This window comes from Mus caroli, chromosome 17 (assembly GCF_900094665.2).
Source record: "Mus caroli chromosome 17, CAROLI_EIJ_v1.1, whole genome shotgun sequence".
Lineage (NCBI taxonomy): Eukaryota > Metazoa > Chordata > Mammalia > Rodentia > Muridae > Mus > Mus caroli.
Window position 1 is genome coordinate 34,396,033 of NC_034586.1, and position 17,582 is coordinate 34,413,614.

The window sequence follows — 17,582 nt, forward strand, 5'->3', positions numbered from 1 at the left end:
GGAGTGGGTGGGTAGGGGAGCAGAGTGGGGGGAGGGTATAGGAAACTTTCGGGATAGTATTTGAAATGTATATAAAGAAAATATCTAATAAAAAATAAATAAAAAAGGAAATTCATTAAAAAATAAATATATAAAACCCTTCAAGAATGTTCTCACTTTTCAGAGGCTGTCTGCCTAGTGGGATATTTTAAAAGCCATTTCTTGTTAGAGACAAATAAAGAGATGAAAAGACAGTTGAGTTAAAATGTCAATATTCACACCTAGATGAATGGTAGGATGATGCCTCTTTTGGATTTCTAATAAAAAGACATTGTTAATGAAACCTATAATAAATTAAAAGATGTTTGAATATGAATACACATCAGGAATTTAGACTTAATATTTAATGGTCTGATAGGTACATGCATAAGATCTTCAACAGATCTTTGCAGGGATGTAGAAAACTACTCAGAAACCATGTTTAGGTTGTCAAGAAAATTATTGACTTTAAAGATGATGAACAAGAAGGTCAGTGTTCCAAAAACTATCCTATCTTTTCTTTTTAAGTGTTATTGAATCAAACATTAGTCACCGAATTTCTCCTATTGGGAGTGACAGATATACAAGAACTGAACCCTATTCTGTTTGTCACGGTCCTTGCCATGTACTTTGTAAATGTGGCTGGGAATGGAGCCATCCTGCTGATTGTCATTTCAGATCCAAGACTCCACTCACCTATGTATTTCTTCCTGGGAAACCTAGCATGTCTAGATATCTGCTTCTCCACTGTAACAGTGCCAAAGATTCTAGATAACTTCTTCTCCACAAGCAAAGCAATTTCCTTCTTGGGGTGCATAACTCAGCTTTATTTCTTCCACCTCCTGGGTAGCACAGAGGCTCTGCTGCTGGCAGTGATGGCGTTTGACCGCTTTGTGGCTATCTGCAGACCACTCCACTACCCTTCCATCATGAATCATCAGGTCTGCATCCAGGTGGCTATCTCCATCTGGGCCATTCCTTTTGTTCATGCACTGGTTCACTCCATATTGACATCTCAATTGAACTTTTGTGGTTCCAACCAAATCCATCATTTCTTCTGTGATGTTAAGCCATTACTGGAGCTGGCATGTGGAAACACTGAACTCAACAGGTGGCTGCTCAATACTTTTACAGGGACATTTGCTATTGGCCTCTTCTTTCTGACATTCCTCTCTTATTTCTACATCATCACCTACCTCTTTCTGAAGACTCGTTCCTGTAGCATGCTGCACAAAGCACTGTCCACTTGTGCCTCTCACTTCATGGTTGTCATGACTTTCTATGCTCCTGTTCTCTTCATCTATATTAATCCTGATTCAGGGAGCTCCCTGGAAAAGGACAGGATCATTGCTATCATGTACACTGTGGTCACTCCTGCACTCAATCCACTTATCTATACTCTGAGGAACAAGGAAGTGAGGGGTGCTTTGAATAGGAAACTCAGGATACTTCTTTGACTTGAAGAAATCTAGTAGGTTATCTTTGAATATTCAAACACATGCAATTATTGTGAATACTGAAGTGTGAAATTAGTTGATTCTGCAATTGTGTATGATATTATAACAAAGATGACTAAGTAAGAGTATAAATATATGAGAAAATGTGACTCAATTATATTTAAATTTGTAATCTCTATATAAGATGGAAATTGGAACAAACCAAGTACTTCTTATAAAATCTCAATCTGAAAATATTTGACAGATAAGCATTGATGAACCCAACTTGGTATCCTTTCATATATGTTTGCATGTAAAATCAAGTATGCAAGTTGTTGGGAGCAGATAAAAGGAACTTGAATTAAGTATTACCATTTTGACTTCAGACTCCATTTTACCTAAAGTGACCAACTCTCTCTCTAAGCAACTATTGTTCCCTCAAACATACCTGTTACCAACCTCCTATCTAAACAACAATAATTATCCCAAATAAAATGTCCATAGCAAGAGAAAGAACATGTGAATTTGATAGTCTTGGGCAATCCACTTACATTCAATGTCAACTGACAATGATGGAACACTTGGGAAAGTCTCTAATCCGTGAGTTCTTATTGGTAACATACATAACCGTAATGTGGCTCAGATGCTTTAGGGTTTCATGCTTATGAGTTCCTAGAAGAAAATAGGCTCCTGAATCCTTGTCTGGTGGCCCAAATTGATCAGCTACTCTGCTTTTGTGTTGGGAATAATAAAAGATTCATGAGTCTCTTTGTGTAGTTTCTCCTCTTCTTCATGGTGCACAATAGATGAGGTGTCAGAAAATATACCCTATTGATTGCCCATATTTTAAATAGATGTGGTTATGAATAGGTACATTTATCTATAAGGCCATATTAGTTTAACACACTACAATGTGATCCACACTAGGAATTGAAAACAACATCTCACATATTTGATGCCTATGCTTTAGGCCTCTTTTTTTTTTATAGATAGAGTTTTACAAAAATTTCCAGGCTGACCTCGCACTACATATTGCTCAGGAAGGATTTGACTGTGCTGGATTCCTGGTCAAGTTCTCAAGTGGCTGGAGACACAGCCATTGCCATTGGGCCTATCTATGGTCAAGGAAATTATAATTCTCAGAAATGGATAGATCCAACTGGATAGATAGGCAAAGGCTCTATATTTTACCTCTTTAAGCATCAAAGATTTCTCTTTGGATGTCTTTGGATTATAGACTCACTAAATGATAGCTGTGAAAATCAGAGTGATCCAAGGAAACTATCTATGATGTGGCTTAGACTCACAGATAAAGCTATATGTGGTCAGCAGTGCAGACTCTGCTGCAGAGAGAAGCTGAGGGTAGACTGGCAACAGCATATCAACCTCTGTGAGGAGGAGAAAAAGCAGCTTTGTCATACTGTTAGTGGTTTGTGTGGGGTGATGACAGAGACAGGCACTGCATTCCCTGATAATGCCTATAAGACTTCTCAAGATGAACCATCACAAGTCCATCCCTTGTCCACTTGACATAACAAATAGCATTTTAAGTCATAACATTCCACCATCGTCCATGAAATCTCAGTCATGTAAGAATGCAAAACAGCATTTTGTGCCTTTGGGGGAATAAAAATTCAAGTCAAAGCGGTCTGAACTAGTATGAATACATGATTTTACATGATTTTCAATAATGGCTCTGTTTATGGAGGCCATGGAAACTTTGGAATGTAGAGCATAGCTTGAAGAAGTTTGATTTTAGAGATGTGCCTTTGATAGTCACTGGAGCTCCCTTTTCACCTCCTTTTGCTCTTTCTAGACCATGGAGTAAGAACCTCTTCCATCACTTTCCTCCTGTTATAATATTTGCCTGTAATGACAAGACCAAGAAACAATGCCCTGAAACCTCAAAAAATGTGAACATCTTATTTCTTCTTCTCCTCCATCCCTCCTCCTTGCCTCCTCCTTCTTCTTTTCTTCTTCCTTCTCTTCTTAACCTGCATAGGATACTTACTGTCATTTTCTCTACAATAATTCCCCTAGATGACCACAGACCCTGTTCAGCATCATATTAATAGATCTGTCTGTGGACGTGAAAGGAAGAATCCCAAATCCCAATTCCAGTGGAGAAGAAAGAACTAGAAAATGAAGTGTTTTAAAAATTCAGAATATTCAAAGAACTGACAGAAGTAAATACATTTTAATTAGCCTATATTATCTAAAGCTAATTATGTTGCTTGCAGCTAGGAACATACCATGAAAATCTAAAATTCCCTATACAATGATTCACTCCCCATCTTATCTATACATACAGAATATGAAACTACAGTGATAACATATCTTATTTAGATTGATTTTGTTATGGTTGTAAAAGCTTCTCTGTCTTGGGCACACCTTGTCCTTGAAAAAAAGAGTCCTTCACAGATTCTGTTAAAATAACTCTTGCCTTTTATGACCTGGACCAGTAGGCCCATCTTCAGTGATGGTCTCCTAAGGGGAGGACCTTAGGAATGAAAAAAAAATAGAAGACAAGAAGTTGAGATGGAGAGATTTTTTTTTATGAGCAAATGGTTTAAGATAAGTAAGTTTATTAGGAATTACAGCAGTTTTTTATACAGCAGGCAAGGCAAAAATGGGACAGAATCAGTAGAAAGCTACCACAGAATGGGACAAAATCAGCCAGAAGCTAATTAAGCAATGTTGCATAAAGGAAATCCAAGATGTCTTGAGGACTTCACAAAGGAGCACACAGCAGCCTTGGGACTGATAACCACAGCTCTTCTAGGGAGAAAATACAACTCCAGAGTGGATCTTGCCACATCTGTCTTTGGGCAGTAACTAGTGTTCCCTTGTCCTTCCATTAGAGCCTCTGAGAAAGTCTTGGAATGGCCTGACTTCCAATGTTTCAAACTCTATATAATTCAGTAGCTTATGCACAGCTCAGTCCACTCTGTCCCTGAAGCTAATATAATATCTAAGTCTCTGACTCACAGCTTCCATGGACTATTGTTTCCCTAGAATGCCTCCTATGCCATACATTAGATAAAATTTACACATTTTCTTCCTGTTAATATGATCAATTTGATTCTTAAACTCAGTCATTATCCTAAAAGGACAGAAGAAATAGGATAATTAATGGAATCTCACAGTTCTAGCAGGTATCTGTATGTACCCAGAAGACAGAAAAACTTTATTTTCTCATGAACTTGGGGGTGCACCAGATCTTCTCTATATTACCAACCTCTGGACATCTTTATTAGAGAGAAAAATAAATTTTAATAATTTCACATATTGTCGTGTGGTGCCAAATAGTTAGATATGATTCCAAGCTGACTTCAATGAACAGTATGCTGTAGTATTCATGAACTGTGGTATTCACTGACAAATTCGTTAAAAAAATTAGTGAGAAATAATTAGGAGAATGGAACAAGAATTCTCATTTAGATAGAATTAGGTTTGAAATGCTACCAGAATCTAAGGGTAGATGATTAATGAGTATGACATTTTTGAATCTATATTTATAACAGTGCAATTTAAAACTCTCACATCAGTTAGAGTTCTAGAGGCCAAGGAATATTATGGCTACATGTATACTATTCAAGTTTTCATTAGTTAAGAAAGTAGACCAATAACTAGAAATAGAACATGAGTTGTAAATATCTTTCTGTTTTCATATCTGAATCATGGTTAATATTTTATGGCTGATTAGTGATTTTATTTTTCAAATATATCTTTGGGCAAATTCTCAATGGAAAGTTATTACAGATTTGTCACTAATGAGTAACTTTGGGAACTGAATCTCAATGTCAAGAGAGGATTTTCAATTGAGCTGTCTTTTGAAAAATCAAATAATAGCTTGACTAAAATTTAAACCTGACATTGATGAGCGTTATTTTGGGAAATACAAGCATAAGTGCCTGCTTTAAGAGGGTTCAAGAAAGCATGGAATTAAACTTGTTGGATTAGAAGGTAACTAGGAATTGAGACAGGAGGTTTTGGATAAATACATCGTGTAGCAGAGGATCGTCTTATCAGTGGGAGGAGAGGCCCTTGGTCCTGTGAATGCTCGATACCCCAGGGTAGCAGAATGCCAGGGTGGAGAGGTGGGAGTGGGTAGGTGGGTGAGGGAGCACTCTCATAGAAGCAGAAAAAGGGAAGATGAGATAGGGGGTTTGTGGAAGGGAAACTGGGAAAGGGGATAACATTTGAAATGTAAATAAATAAAATATCTCCCCAAAAGAGAAATAGAAAAATGAGGCAATAGCTCTAGAAGCCAAGGAATTTGTCCCATATTACTATGTAGCGCATCTGAAGCTAAGTCTTTAGATGCAACCACAGATGCTGGAGTAATTTTCTTATAACTTCAGTACTGAGTATCAGTTGCTCTGAGATCCATGAGATCTATATATTTTATAGATAAATACAATAGCTGAGAGAATGTTTAACATGGGGATTGACAGCATGAGAAGCATGTCATTGCCTAATAGTGGGAAGATTGTCTCTATGAAACAGTATGAATGTAGATGTAATCTTGTGTGAAAACATCCTCCCAATTCTTAGTATAAAGATGGAAGAGTAATATTGCATGTATGATTGACAGAACACATAATTTATAAAAAATTCATTACTGCTAATTGCAGCATCAGTTGTTGAAAACACAGATTCTCATATCTCACCCCAGTCTCTTAAGTCAGAACTTCTGGGGTGGGATGTGACACCTGTGACTCAACAGCATCTCCAAGTGAGTGTTCAGTGTGACACCTGTGACTTAGCACATCTCCAGGTGTGTGTTAGCATTGTGAAACCTTGGGGTTCTCATTATCATTTGAAAACGTATTCCTAAAAACTCATGTCTCCTCATTATAAACCATTTATCCATTGGAACAACTATTATGTGAGCATCCAGAAGTTAATAACCAGGTAATAAAAAAAAAAAGAAAAGGAAAAAAGGATATTGTGTCATACCTACATGGATCTTCTATGATTCACACACAGATCATCATTTACAGTTAGTATAACATGACCTAGCTGTTTTTTGAAGCTTACTTGTGAGTTTCTTATATGTTCCTTTCGTATATTATAAAACAACAACTATAAACAACTAAAATTGTAGAATCTCCTCGTTTGTGGGAATAATGTACATTCCTAATGCACCACAAAACAGGCCTGCTCTCAGCTTGTCAGCCTTCTCTCTCTCTCTCTTGCTCTCTCTCTCTTGCTCTCATCCTTCTTTGGTCCCCTTTATAGTTTTTAAGGATTTATATATATTTACACCAATTCAAACACATACATATGTACATTAAAATCTAGAATCTGCATATGAGATTTTTCCTTTTCTGAGTTTGTATCATTTCATTTAATACAATTAATTTCAAGACCATTCACTTCCTTGAAAATTTTATCTCATCATTCTTTATCAGTAATTAAAATCTTATTATGAAGATTACCATATTTATTTTTATTGAAAATTATTCTTCTCTTATACAATACAGCCCGACCTCAATTTTTCCTCCCTTCAGCATTCCTTTCTCGTGTTCCCCCACTACATCCTTTTCCCACCAGATACAATCCTCAGTTTTCCTTCAGAAAGGAGCAGCCCTCCAAGATAAAAAACAACTACATATATCATAACAAGATACAAAAAGACAAGGCAAACCTCTCATATCAATGTTGGACAAGGCAACCCATTATGAGAAAAAAATGTACCAAGAGCAGGCAAAAGCATCAGAGACACACTTGCTCCCATTTTTAGGATACAAAAAATGTGGTACATTTACACAATGGAGTACTACTCAGCTATTAAAAAGAATGAATTTATGAAATTCTTAGGCAAATGGTTGGACCTGGAGCGCATCATCCTCAGTGAGGTAACACAATCACAAAAGAACTCAAATGATATGTACTCACTGACAAGGGTATATTAGCCCAGAAACTTAGTATAGCGAGATATAAGATACAATTTGCAAAATACATGAAACTGAAGAAGAACGAAGACCAAAGTGTGGACACTTTACCCCTTCTTAGAATTGGAAACAATCACCCATGGAAGGAGTTACAGAGACAAAGTTTGGAGCTGTGACGAAAGAATGGACCATCTAGAAACTGCCATATCCAGGGATCCATCCCATAATTAGCCTCCAAACGATGACACCATTGCTTACACTAGCAAGCGTTTGCTGAAAGGACCCTGATATAGCTGTCTCTTGTGAGACTAGGCTGGGGCCTAGCAAACACAGAAGTGGATGCTCACAGTCAGCTATTGGATGGATCACAGGGCCCCCAATGGAGGACCTAGAGAAAGTATCCAAGGAGCTAAAGAGATCTGCAACTCTGTAGGTGGAACAACAATATGAACTAACCAGTACCCCGGAGCTCTTGACTCTAGCTACATATGTATCAAAAGATGGCCTAGTCGGCCATCACTGGAAAGAGAGGCCCATTGGACATGCAAACTTTATATGCCCCAGTACAGGGGAACGCCAGGGCCAAAAAATGTGAATGGGTGGGTAGTGAAGTTGGGGAAGGGTATGGGGGACTTTTGGGATAGCATTGGAAATGTAATTGAGGAAAATACGTAATAAAAAAATATTTAAAAAAAAGGAATCCCACAAAACCACCAAGCTAACAGCCATAACATATGCATGGAGGATGTAGTGGAGAACTATGCAGGTCCTGTGCTTGCCGATTAATTCCCTGTGAGTCCATATAAACACTTAGCTGATTCAGTGGGTCATGTTCTCCTGGTGTCCTACATGCCCTGTCACTCATCAAATCTTCCCTCTCCCTCTTCCACTGTCTACTTCTCTTGGGTATGATTAGAGCTTTCTTGTTCTACAGCTTTTAGGTGGGCTGTCAAGTTGCTAGTATAGATTGTTCCAATTATTTTATTCAGGTACTTAATGAAGTGAACTTTTCTCTTAGTAACACTTTCATTGTGTCCCATAAGTTTGGATGTGCTGTGTATTCATTTATGTTGAATTATAGAAAGTCTTTCTTTCCTTGTTTTATTTCTGCCTTGACCCATTTTTCATCCAGTAGAGATTGTTCAGTTTCTATGAGCTTGTAGGCTGTCCTTTGTTTTTGTTGTTGATATCTAGTTTTAATCCATGGCGGGTTGATCAGATGCAGTGAGTTATTCCAATTTTCTTGCATATAGTGGGACTTGCTTTATGTTGTTCTTATAAATAATAGTTTATTATAAAGTACATGGATTTATGTTTGTATTTGCATATATACATGTGTGTCAGCGCACACAGAGAACAGAAAGGACATTGGAGAGCTTGGAACTAGAGTTATAGGTACTCGTGCATCACTTGACATGGATGTTGGAGCCAAATTTAGGCCTTCTGGAAAAACAGCAACACTCTTAAGTATTGTACCATCTCCCACCCCTATACACTGATCCCTAAGTTATAATACAAGGGTAAACTTTCCTTATTATCTACGTGTTACATACACAGATAACCTGATTGTTGGCATACAGATAATGAACAAGAATACTTTTAGTATTCTTGCTAGTTGTTGTAGTAGTGGAGTCCTGTGTACAATAGTAACATGATGAGCTCCTTCCTAGATATACATTGTCCATCCATTCTTCTCATAAAATAAAGAGTAAAAACCAAATTAAGAAGAAAACACAATGAAGGAAAATACTGCTGAGGTCTGAAAAAGAGAAATCATAAAAAGGAAGAATGAAGGAAAGAAAGAATATAAAATTTGACAAAGTGTTGGCACACTCTGTCAGCTTACTTCTTATTAGTGCATAATATATATTTTCTCTACAATTTTAAAATATTCTTTCATTTTCTTAGTGAGTTTTCAAATAAACTAAGCATAGCTTTGGGACAGAGTTAAATTTTTCTTATTCTGACTGTCCTTTTCCAGGTCATAGGAAGGCAACTTCCAGAAAACCTACACATCCTGAAGACCAGTAATTATCCTTACAGAAGACATGTATTCCTTGACCTTTTTAACAGAAATCATGGCCTCTACTCTCAGGAAATTTACATTTAAATGAGAAAATATTATATATTACAGGATCTAGAAAATTCCTTCAGAAATTGATCTGAAGACAATTCTCTCACTGCAGGCAAGAATTGGCACCAACCCAGACCTAGTCCCTTGGAAAACAGTCTTCCTCATGGCATAAATTGAGAAATGGGAACTATAATAGCAAAGCGAGAGATAAGTCTTGGAGTTCATTAAAAATGGCTACTTAGGGAGACATAAAGACAATTTGTTGAGTGCTTCCCTGGAATTCTGTGAAAAGCTAAGTTATTTCACCATTGTGTTTCTTGATTGAATTACAACTTTTCTGTAAATCTGTTTGACTATTATTCCTTTGAAGGAATATAAAACCTTTATATTGAATATAAAACCTTTATCATCTTCCTAGGTCTCTACTTGCTAGGGCTTTTAGGGAACCTGCTACTTCTGTTAGCTATTGGTTCTGATGTCCACCTCCACACCCCCATGCATTTCTTCCTCAGTCAGCTCTCACTAGTGGATCTTTGCTTCATCACCACCACAGCTCCTAAAACCCTGGAGACTTTGTGGACTGGAGATGGATCAATCTCATTCTCTGGATGCCTGTCTCAGTTGTATTTCTTTGGTGTTTTTGTAGAAATGGATAACCTGCTTCTGGCAGTCATGGCTATTGACCGTTATGCTGCTATTTGCCACCCACTTCTCATGACTCCTTGTAGATGTGAGGTTCTAGTCAGTGGTTCATGGGGAATAGCTCATTGTGTGTTTCTGATGTATATGTTATTGCTCTCTCAGTTATATTTTCATAGCAATCAAGAGATTCCTCATTTTTTTTCTGTAAATGTAGGCCTCTTTTACTGCTTTCCTGTTCTGACACTCACCTTAATGAGGTCCTGATGATGGCTTTGGCTGGAGTTTTGGGAGTCAGTGCAGTTCTCTGCATTGTAAGTTCTTGTGGTTGTATTTTTTATGCTGTGGCTAGGGTCCCATCAGCACAGGGGAAAAGGAAATCCCTAGCCACATGCAGTTCCCACCTCTCTCTAGTCTTCCTATTCTATGGCTCAGCCTTTGGTACCTACCTGAAGCCCACATCTACTTCTCCCTCCTCTGCTGAGGTGGTAGCTGCTGTTATGTATACCTTGGTAACTCCCACTCTGAACCCCTTCATTTATAGTCTGAGAAATAAGGATGTTAAGAGTTCATTAAGAAAAATCCTGAATATGGAGAAGTTTCAGGGCTAAGGATCATCATTCAAGAAGGATTACCGCACACATCATTACCACACATGCAAAATGTGTTAGTTAATACCATGGCTCATGGGATAATTACATGATTAGTATGGCTAATCTTCAGTGTTAACTGGACTGAATTTGGAATCACTCGGAACTTGTTTGGGTATATCTGTGAGTGTGTCTCTGTAGAGATGTCACTGAGTAGGAAAGATCCATTGTGAATTTGGTTGGCACCATCCATTCTGTAGACTCTTATCTGGTCTGACAAACAGAAAAAGGAAAAAATCATGTTTATTGTCATTATTCATGCCTTTTTCCTTGTTGACTACAGATGCAATGTGACCCCATCTGTGTGCTCTGCTTTTCTCATCCTGATGTATTGTATTCATCACACCATGAATAAAATGAAACTTTCATTTCTAAATTGCTTCTCAGGAATGTTGCCATAGCAACAAGACAGGTAAAAAAAATCCAATGATCTGTTGGAAATCGTACTATGTTGGTTTTGATAGTATTTAATTTTTCTTCTTATACATATATCAGTAGTTTAGTAACAATAGCCCCCTGATATCCTTACTGGTTTTATTGTCTCTCCTGTTCTGGAGATCTAGTGAATTTAAGTGTTTTAGTCTTTATCTAGTATCCTTACATCTATTGAACTTGGATGCCATTGGTAAATCCTCCTAAATTTAGTTTAATAGTCACAGTAGTTAAATCATAAGTAAGAGGTCAGGAGGCTGGCAAGTCTAACAATAATGCAGGTCAATAGGAACAGGAAGAGAAAAATATAATTTTATTCTATCTTTTAATGGAGAGTGTATTACAGGATTTCTTTTAAAATAATTTATTATTGTTGTTATTGTGTGGATATATATGTGTAAAGTTACTTATGACATATCAATTTGTGGGATAGCATATTGCAAGTTGCATCATCAAGGAAATACAATAGGAAAGAATTTTTAATTGTCATACTATGATAAAATAAAAGAATGTTGTTCCAGATTTGTGTTTGTATTGGTGTCTTGTTTCTATAATTATTGTTCATTAGTCACTAGCAGCAGTGAGATATATATATATATATATATATATATATATATATATATATATATATAGTAACAGGCTACAGAATGACAATTCAGTACATGTATTCACTGTGTGATGATCAATTCAGAGCACTATCTATGGTGTATTCAGTAAACAACTCACACTAATTTACATCATCTTTTAAACTAACATAAGAAAATTGCTTAACTATTGTCTTCCCCCTGAGCATAGTTTTCAAAACCTAAGGGGAATCTGAGAATGAGCATAGTTACTCATCTCAAGCCCATTGTGGAAGACTTTACAATCAAGACACTGAAAGTTCAATAGAAAATCTTCACTGCCCTACCTCTTAGGTCACATTTCAGTTGGTTTGCAGTAGAGATGTTTTCTTAGTGACTGCTGCACCTCCTTGTTCCTCAAGGTGTAGATGCCAGGGTTGAAGATGGTAGTGACCACTGTGTAGAGCAGGGCAATGCCATTGGAGAGGAGCTGGGAATGGACAGCAGAGGGCTCAGTGTACCAGACCACAAGTGATCCATAGAATGTGGATACCTCATCCAGGTGAGAGGAGCATGTGGAGAAGGCCTTGTTCCTTCTGGTCCTAGAAGGAACTTTCAACACAGTCACTACAATATGAGTACAGGAGATCAGAACCAGCCCAAAGGGGACAGTCAGGAAGACAACAAAGAGAACAAAAGTAGTCACCTTGACCAGTCCAGTATCTGAGCAAGCCAGGACCACCAAGGGTGAGAAATCATGGTAAAAGTGATAAATTTGTTTAGGAACACAGAACCTCAGCTGATCCATCAGAGCAACAATTAATCCATCTACCATGAAGCCAGTCTGTGAGCCCAAACCCTAGGCCCCATAGGGGCCCAATCAAAAGTGGATATCATAGGTGGTGACAGATTGTGAGGTAGTGATCATACACCATCACAACCAGTAGGAAATATTTCTATCCACAGAGCCAAGGATGAAGGACTGGAGAGAGCAGTTGGCCGGTATAGCCAGACTTTTGCCTACTTTATGAGTTCCTTTTTCTACTGACATTTTCCACCCTCCTTCCAGGTCCCTGATTGACTCTCAACTTGATAACCATTTGTACACACATATGTATTTATATGTGTAAGCATATACATATGTTTATGCACACACACATATACAAAATATGCTGTGTCCATTTTTGTTGTTTGTGTATATATAGTTTCAGGGCTGACCACCCTGAATTGGAAGACCAATGATGGAATTTATTCATAGGAGACTCTAATTCTTCTTTCTCCAGCACTTATCAGCTGTCAATATGGTGAGACCCCACACAAATTTCCCCCTTCCATGTGAATATTGCAGCTGTTCCCGTCTTGTTTATGAAGCCATTTATAGCAGACACTTTTTCATAACAGACCACCTGGTATTCTGGCTCTTACAATCTTTTCACCTTCTTCTGAGATATTTATTGAACCATAGAGATAGGAGCTGTGATGTAGATGTATCCATTGGAGCTGGGATCCCTGTGATCGGTTGATTGCTGTTCTATGTTCAATTGTGATTTTTGTGATGATCTCTGTAGTATTTTGAATATGCTTGGCCCAAGGAGTAACACAATTGGGAAGTGTGGACTTGTTAGAGTACATGTGTGGCCTTGTTTTAGGAACTTTGTCACTATGGGGGTTGGCCTTGAGACCTTCCTTCTAGCTGTCTGTGAGACATCTTTGGTTTGCCTCCAGAACAAGACGTAGAATTCTCAGGTCCACCAGAACCATGCCTGTTTAGGTGTTGTCATGCCTCCCACCGTGGTGATAATGGACTGAACCTCTGAACCTATAAGCCAACCCCAATTAAATGTTTCCCTTTATAAAAGTTGCCTTGATTATGGTGTCTCTTTACAGCAATGGAAACCCTAACTAAGACAGTCTTAATTTATTGTAAAGAGAGGCTTTGATGAAGGATAGTACCTGCATTCATCTGTGGGTATAAGGATAAGATTTAGGATTTAGTAAGGAATTATGTTGGCTTAGTAAAGTGACCACAGTCGATTCTTTACGAAGGACTGTGACCTCACTAGCCCAGGTAACCTTCTAGGTTTCCAGTACCATATATGACTTTCCTGTTGATGAGTAGACTTCCAATTAGACAGCAGTTGGCTGCCACCAACATGTGAGTACCACTTTTTGCACCTTTGTGTATATCTTTCTCCACTGGCCATTGCTGTACAAGAATAAAAAGAACTGGAGGATCGAGCTGAGGGAGATTATCTGAGAAGTATATGGTTGAGAGGAGGTAACCGGGTAGTAGGATTGAAATGGGATGACTAGTTCATGAGACTACCCCCAGAAAACAAAAAGGCTAACCTTTTATTCTATACATGTCTCCATGTCTTCATTATTAAACCCCAAGGAACCTCATGCCCAAAACCACCTGCAGAAAAGATGCTGGAAGATGTTGTCTGGATATCTTATCTGGTCTGCAGTATAGGCTGGAATCCCAAAGAATTAGGGAATTATCTCTAATGCCAGTGGTAGGATGCACTTTCAAGCATTTCAAAATCTAACTCCAGTGACACACCTGCTCCAACATGGTCCTTCTCCTTCTCCTCTTTCTCCTCTTCCTGTTCTCCTTCTTCTTCTTCCTCCTCCCCCTCTTCCTCTTTCTCCTACTCCTCTTCCTCCTACACTCAATCCATCTTCTTTTCTTCTCCTTCTCTTATTCAAGAGTTTCTCTGTATAGCCCTGGATAGCTTGGAAACAGTTCTGTAGACCATGTTTTCCTTGAACTGAAAGCTTTGCATGCCTCTGCCTCCTGAGTGCTGGGATTAAAGTTATGCAGTGCCACCAGTAGGCCAAGGCTTACTATCTTAATCCTTCTCAAATAATTCTGATAGGCTGGGGGTTTGCAGACAAAGCCAAGAAGGTATGGGGCAAGAGATCCCCTCCCTTCTTTTCTGACCGGAAGCCCATGCTTGCAAAAGTCCTCACAGAACACTGGACAAAGCCAGCTCCTAGTTCCAGATTCCAAAGTGCTCAACTGAACACTAGGCCACCCTATAGTGCCATAAAATCCTCACATACTAAGGGATAACACCAGTACCTTGCCATCATGTCATTACCTCCCTCCCCTCACCTACAAAAAGCCCCTAACCAGTTCAGCTATGAGACTTCACTGACTTTCTCCTGAGAATGCAGGGAACCCATCTGAGAGCTGCTCCTAATAAGCCTGACTTTATACGTTAATTTGGCTCAGTTCAATGTATTAAGTAGATTTATTACCAAGTTCTACCATCTGTAGACCAATATTGAAATGTTTGAGCATATGTGGGCTATTCTTATTCAAACTACCACATTCCACTCCATGGAACCCATAGCCTTGTGGCCATATCATAATATCATAATTTCAAAAGTTTCCATAGTCTCTCACCGTCTTGACACAGTGTAAAATTTACCTATCCAAGGTCTCTTCTGACACTTGAGGCAATCTTATTTGTAACTCCACATAAGATCGAAATAAAAAGCAAATGACATATTTGAAATCCTGAAGAATTAAAATTACTAAAGTAAAAAATAAAAATAATCAATACAAAATCGAATTTAACCCATCACTGTATTTCAGATAACTGCTGAAATAAAACTGTTAGTCCCTAGGGCCCAGTTTTTGCTCCCTTTCTCATCTTAGTCATGCCCTGGGTGGTTTCAGCAATGCTTAGGACATTACATGCATATAACTCACATGGCATTATGGTCCAAATCTCTTTCTACCCCTGGAAATCAAGGGTAGAGGAGATGACTTCATAGAAGCCTATGGAAGATGCAGATGGAACCGACAAATCTCAGCCATACAGTCTGATCTCTAGCCATCTCCTCAGTCATCCACAACAAACTCAGTGCATTACACATAATGGGGTTTGTAAGTTTTCATGTTTTATTTCCTTTCAATGACACAAACCACACTTTATAATCTTAAGGTAAAAAGTACAGCTATATCTGCAACCTTATTTTCAATAGGGAAGTAAAAAGCTGCTCATAGAAAGCTAAAGTTCCACAAGGGATGAAGAAGTCCCAGATCTCCAGGTGAGACAGGAAGGAGACAGGTATGGCGAACAGATTTAGTCCTGAGGGATAGTCTGAGCTGCTCACTTTGTCATTCTATGCTGACATGAGACAGCATGAGATGACAATTACAGAAAGAGAAACTGGAGGAGTTGGATTTATAGTAGAGAAGGAGAGATCTGAACACACCCTGTAAGACTCATTCCCATATAAGGGAATAGAAGATATTTAGACTATTCCCTGTGAGTGGAAAGAACTCAATTCAAAATGTTCCAACTCTTAGAGTCCCCATAACCCAGGAATCTATATATCCAAGCACATGCCACAGTTAATGCCCTGCAAGTTCTTACCCTTCTTGATGGTGAGAGAATCATCAGAGCTTTAATCACTGTTCCTGCCTGTGGTAGGACAAATGAGATTTGATCAGAGCCCACATGATAGGATGATGAAGAAGTTATAAACTGGCTATGTTCCCCCATAGGCTTCTGTCTACTCTATCCCATACTAGGGATCATATCTAACCATACATACTGGCAGTCTTAGTGTAACTGCTCCTTCTTTCACCCCTGGAAAGAAAACAGTGGATAAGAGGCAAGGAAGGCAGCAGGTCCTTGAAAGTATATGAAAATAATCTTAATCCTAGCCCAAAGGAAGCTTCTAGAAGTTGAACTTCAGACTCAGGGAAGGATTTGAAAACCTGGTGAGTTATGAAGGAGCTTTCTAGATGGTCTGTTCTCAGCAATGACCTTCCACTTTGATTATAGCCTTTATTTTCCATGTTCCCATGCACAGTAGGTTGTCAGCACAGAGACTCAGGCAAGGTGAGCATTTGTTTGTGATATTGCTTTCTAGTTCATGTTGCTCATGAAACTACATCAGTGTGACTTTCATTAGGGTACCCTACCTAGTGCTTGTGTATGCAAATATGTATACTATTACCTACTTCATGAGATAAAGTGGCTTCTATGATTTTTTTATTTTTTTTATTTATTTTATTTTATTATTATTATTTTTTTTTTACTTTAAGCAAACACCTCTTTAAAACGTAAGTAAATGTCTTGACATGGATTAAAAAAAAATTCCAGAATTGTAATTTTGGAGTTTTGATCTCTTAAGATTTAATTATTTGGAATTTAGATGCAAATTGTTTAAATTGTGTAATTTAAGTCTGTCTGTATGAGGTTGGTTCACATCTGTAATTCCAGTACTAGGGAGGCAGAAACAGAAGGATGCCTGGAGTTTAATGGCTAGCTGTTCTAACCAAATTAGTAAGGTCCTATCTCAAGAAAAACACTGAAAGGATAGAAGAAGACACACAGTACTGACACCTGGCTTACACACACACACATACTCTCTCTCTCACACACACACATACATATATATATATACCCACATAAATACACACAGATACACAAGCACACACACATACACATATGCACTGAACACATAGCTACAATATACACAGAAGCACCTACACATAACACTCATAAACAGATATAGGTTGAGGTGGTATCTTTACTTATTAAAAGTGGTTCCTAGTTGTTCCTCACACCTGCTCACTGTAGAGTCTCCTTTCAAATTTTCAGGCTCTTTGGAACAACTCCAGGCACCCTCATTCTACATAGACCCTGAACTACTCTGTTGCATGATCTAACTCCAACTTGAGCTTGAAGATCTGAGCTACCATGTCTGCTGAAGTCCAGTTTCAGGTCTTCATTCAGGGTGATATAATCTGAGACATCATAGGCAGTCTGGTATTGTGTTCCAAGAGGGCCCTACTTGCAGGCAATCATCCCCTCCAGGATGTGAGAGCCTGGCAGCAACATGGG

At 38.3% G+C, this 17,582-nt stretch overlaps 1 protein-coding gene and 2 pseudogenes across 1 annotated transcript; 2 read left to right on the top strand and 1 right to left on the bottom strand.

The window, feature by feature from the left end:
• The first annotated feature begins 417 nt into the window (after positions 1–417).
• LOC110284266 (olfactory receptor 12D2-like) lies at positions 418–1,556 on the top strand. The gene has a single exon (XM_021149980.1). It carries the CDS (start codon positions 642–644, stop codon positions 1,473–1,475), a length of 834 nt encoding a protein of 277 aa, XP_021005639.1. The 5' UTR covers positions 418–641; the 3' UTR covers positions 1,476–1,556.
• A 4,341-nt stretch (positions 1,557–5,897) lies between these two features.
• LOC110312235 lies at positions 5,898–10,678 on the top strand (annotated as a pseudogene).
• A 175-nt stretch (positions 10,679–10,853) lies between these two features.
• Positions 10,854–12,763, bottom strand: LOC110312236 (annotated as a pseudogene).
• Positions 12,764–17,582: the final 4,819 nt, after the last annotated feature.

Bases quoted from the DNA above. Each gene is read 5' to 3' on its own strand.
- LOC110284266 (XM_021149980.1), top strand. From the start codon at position 642: ATGTACTTTGTAAATGTGGCTGGGAATGGAGCCATCCTGCTGATTGTC.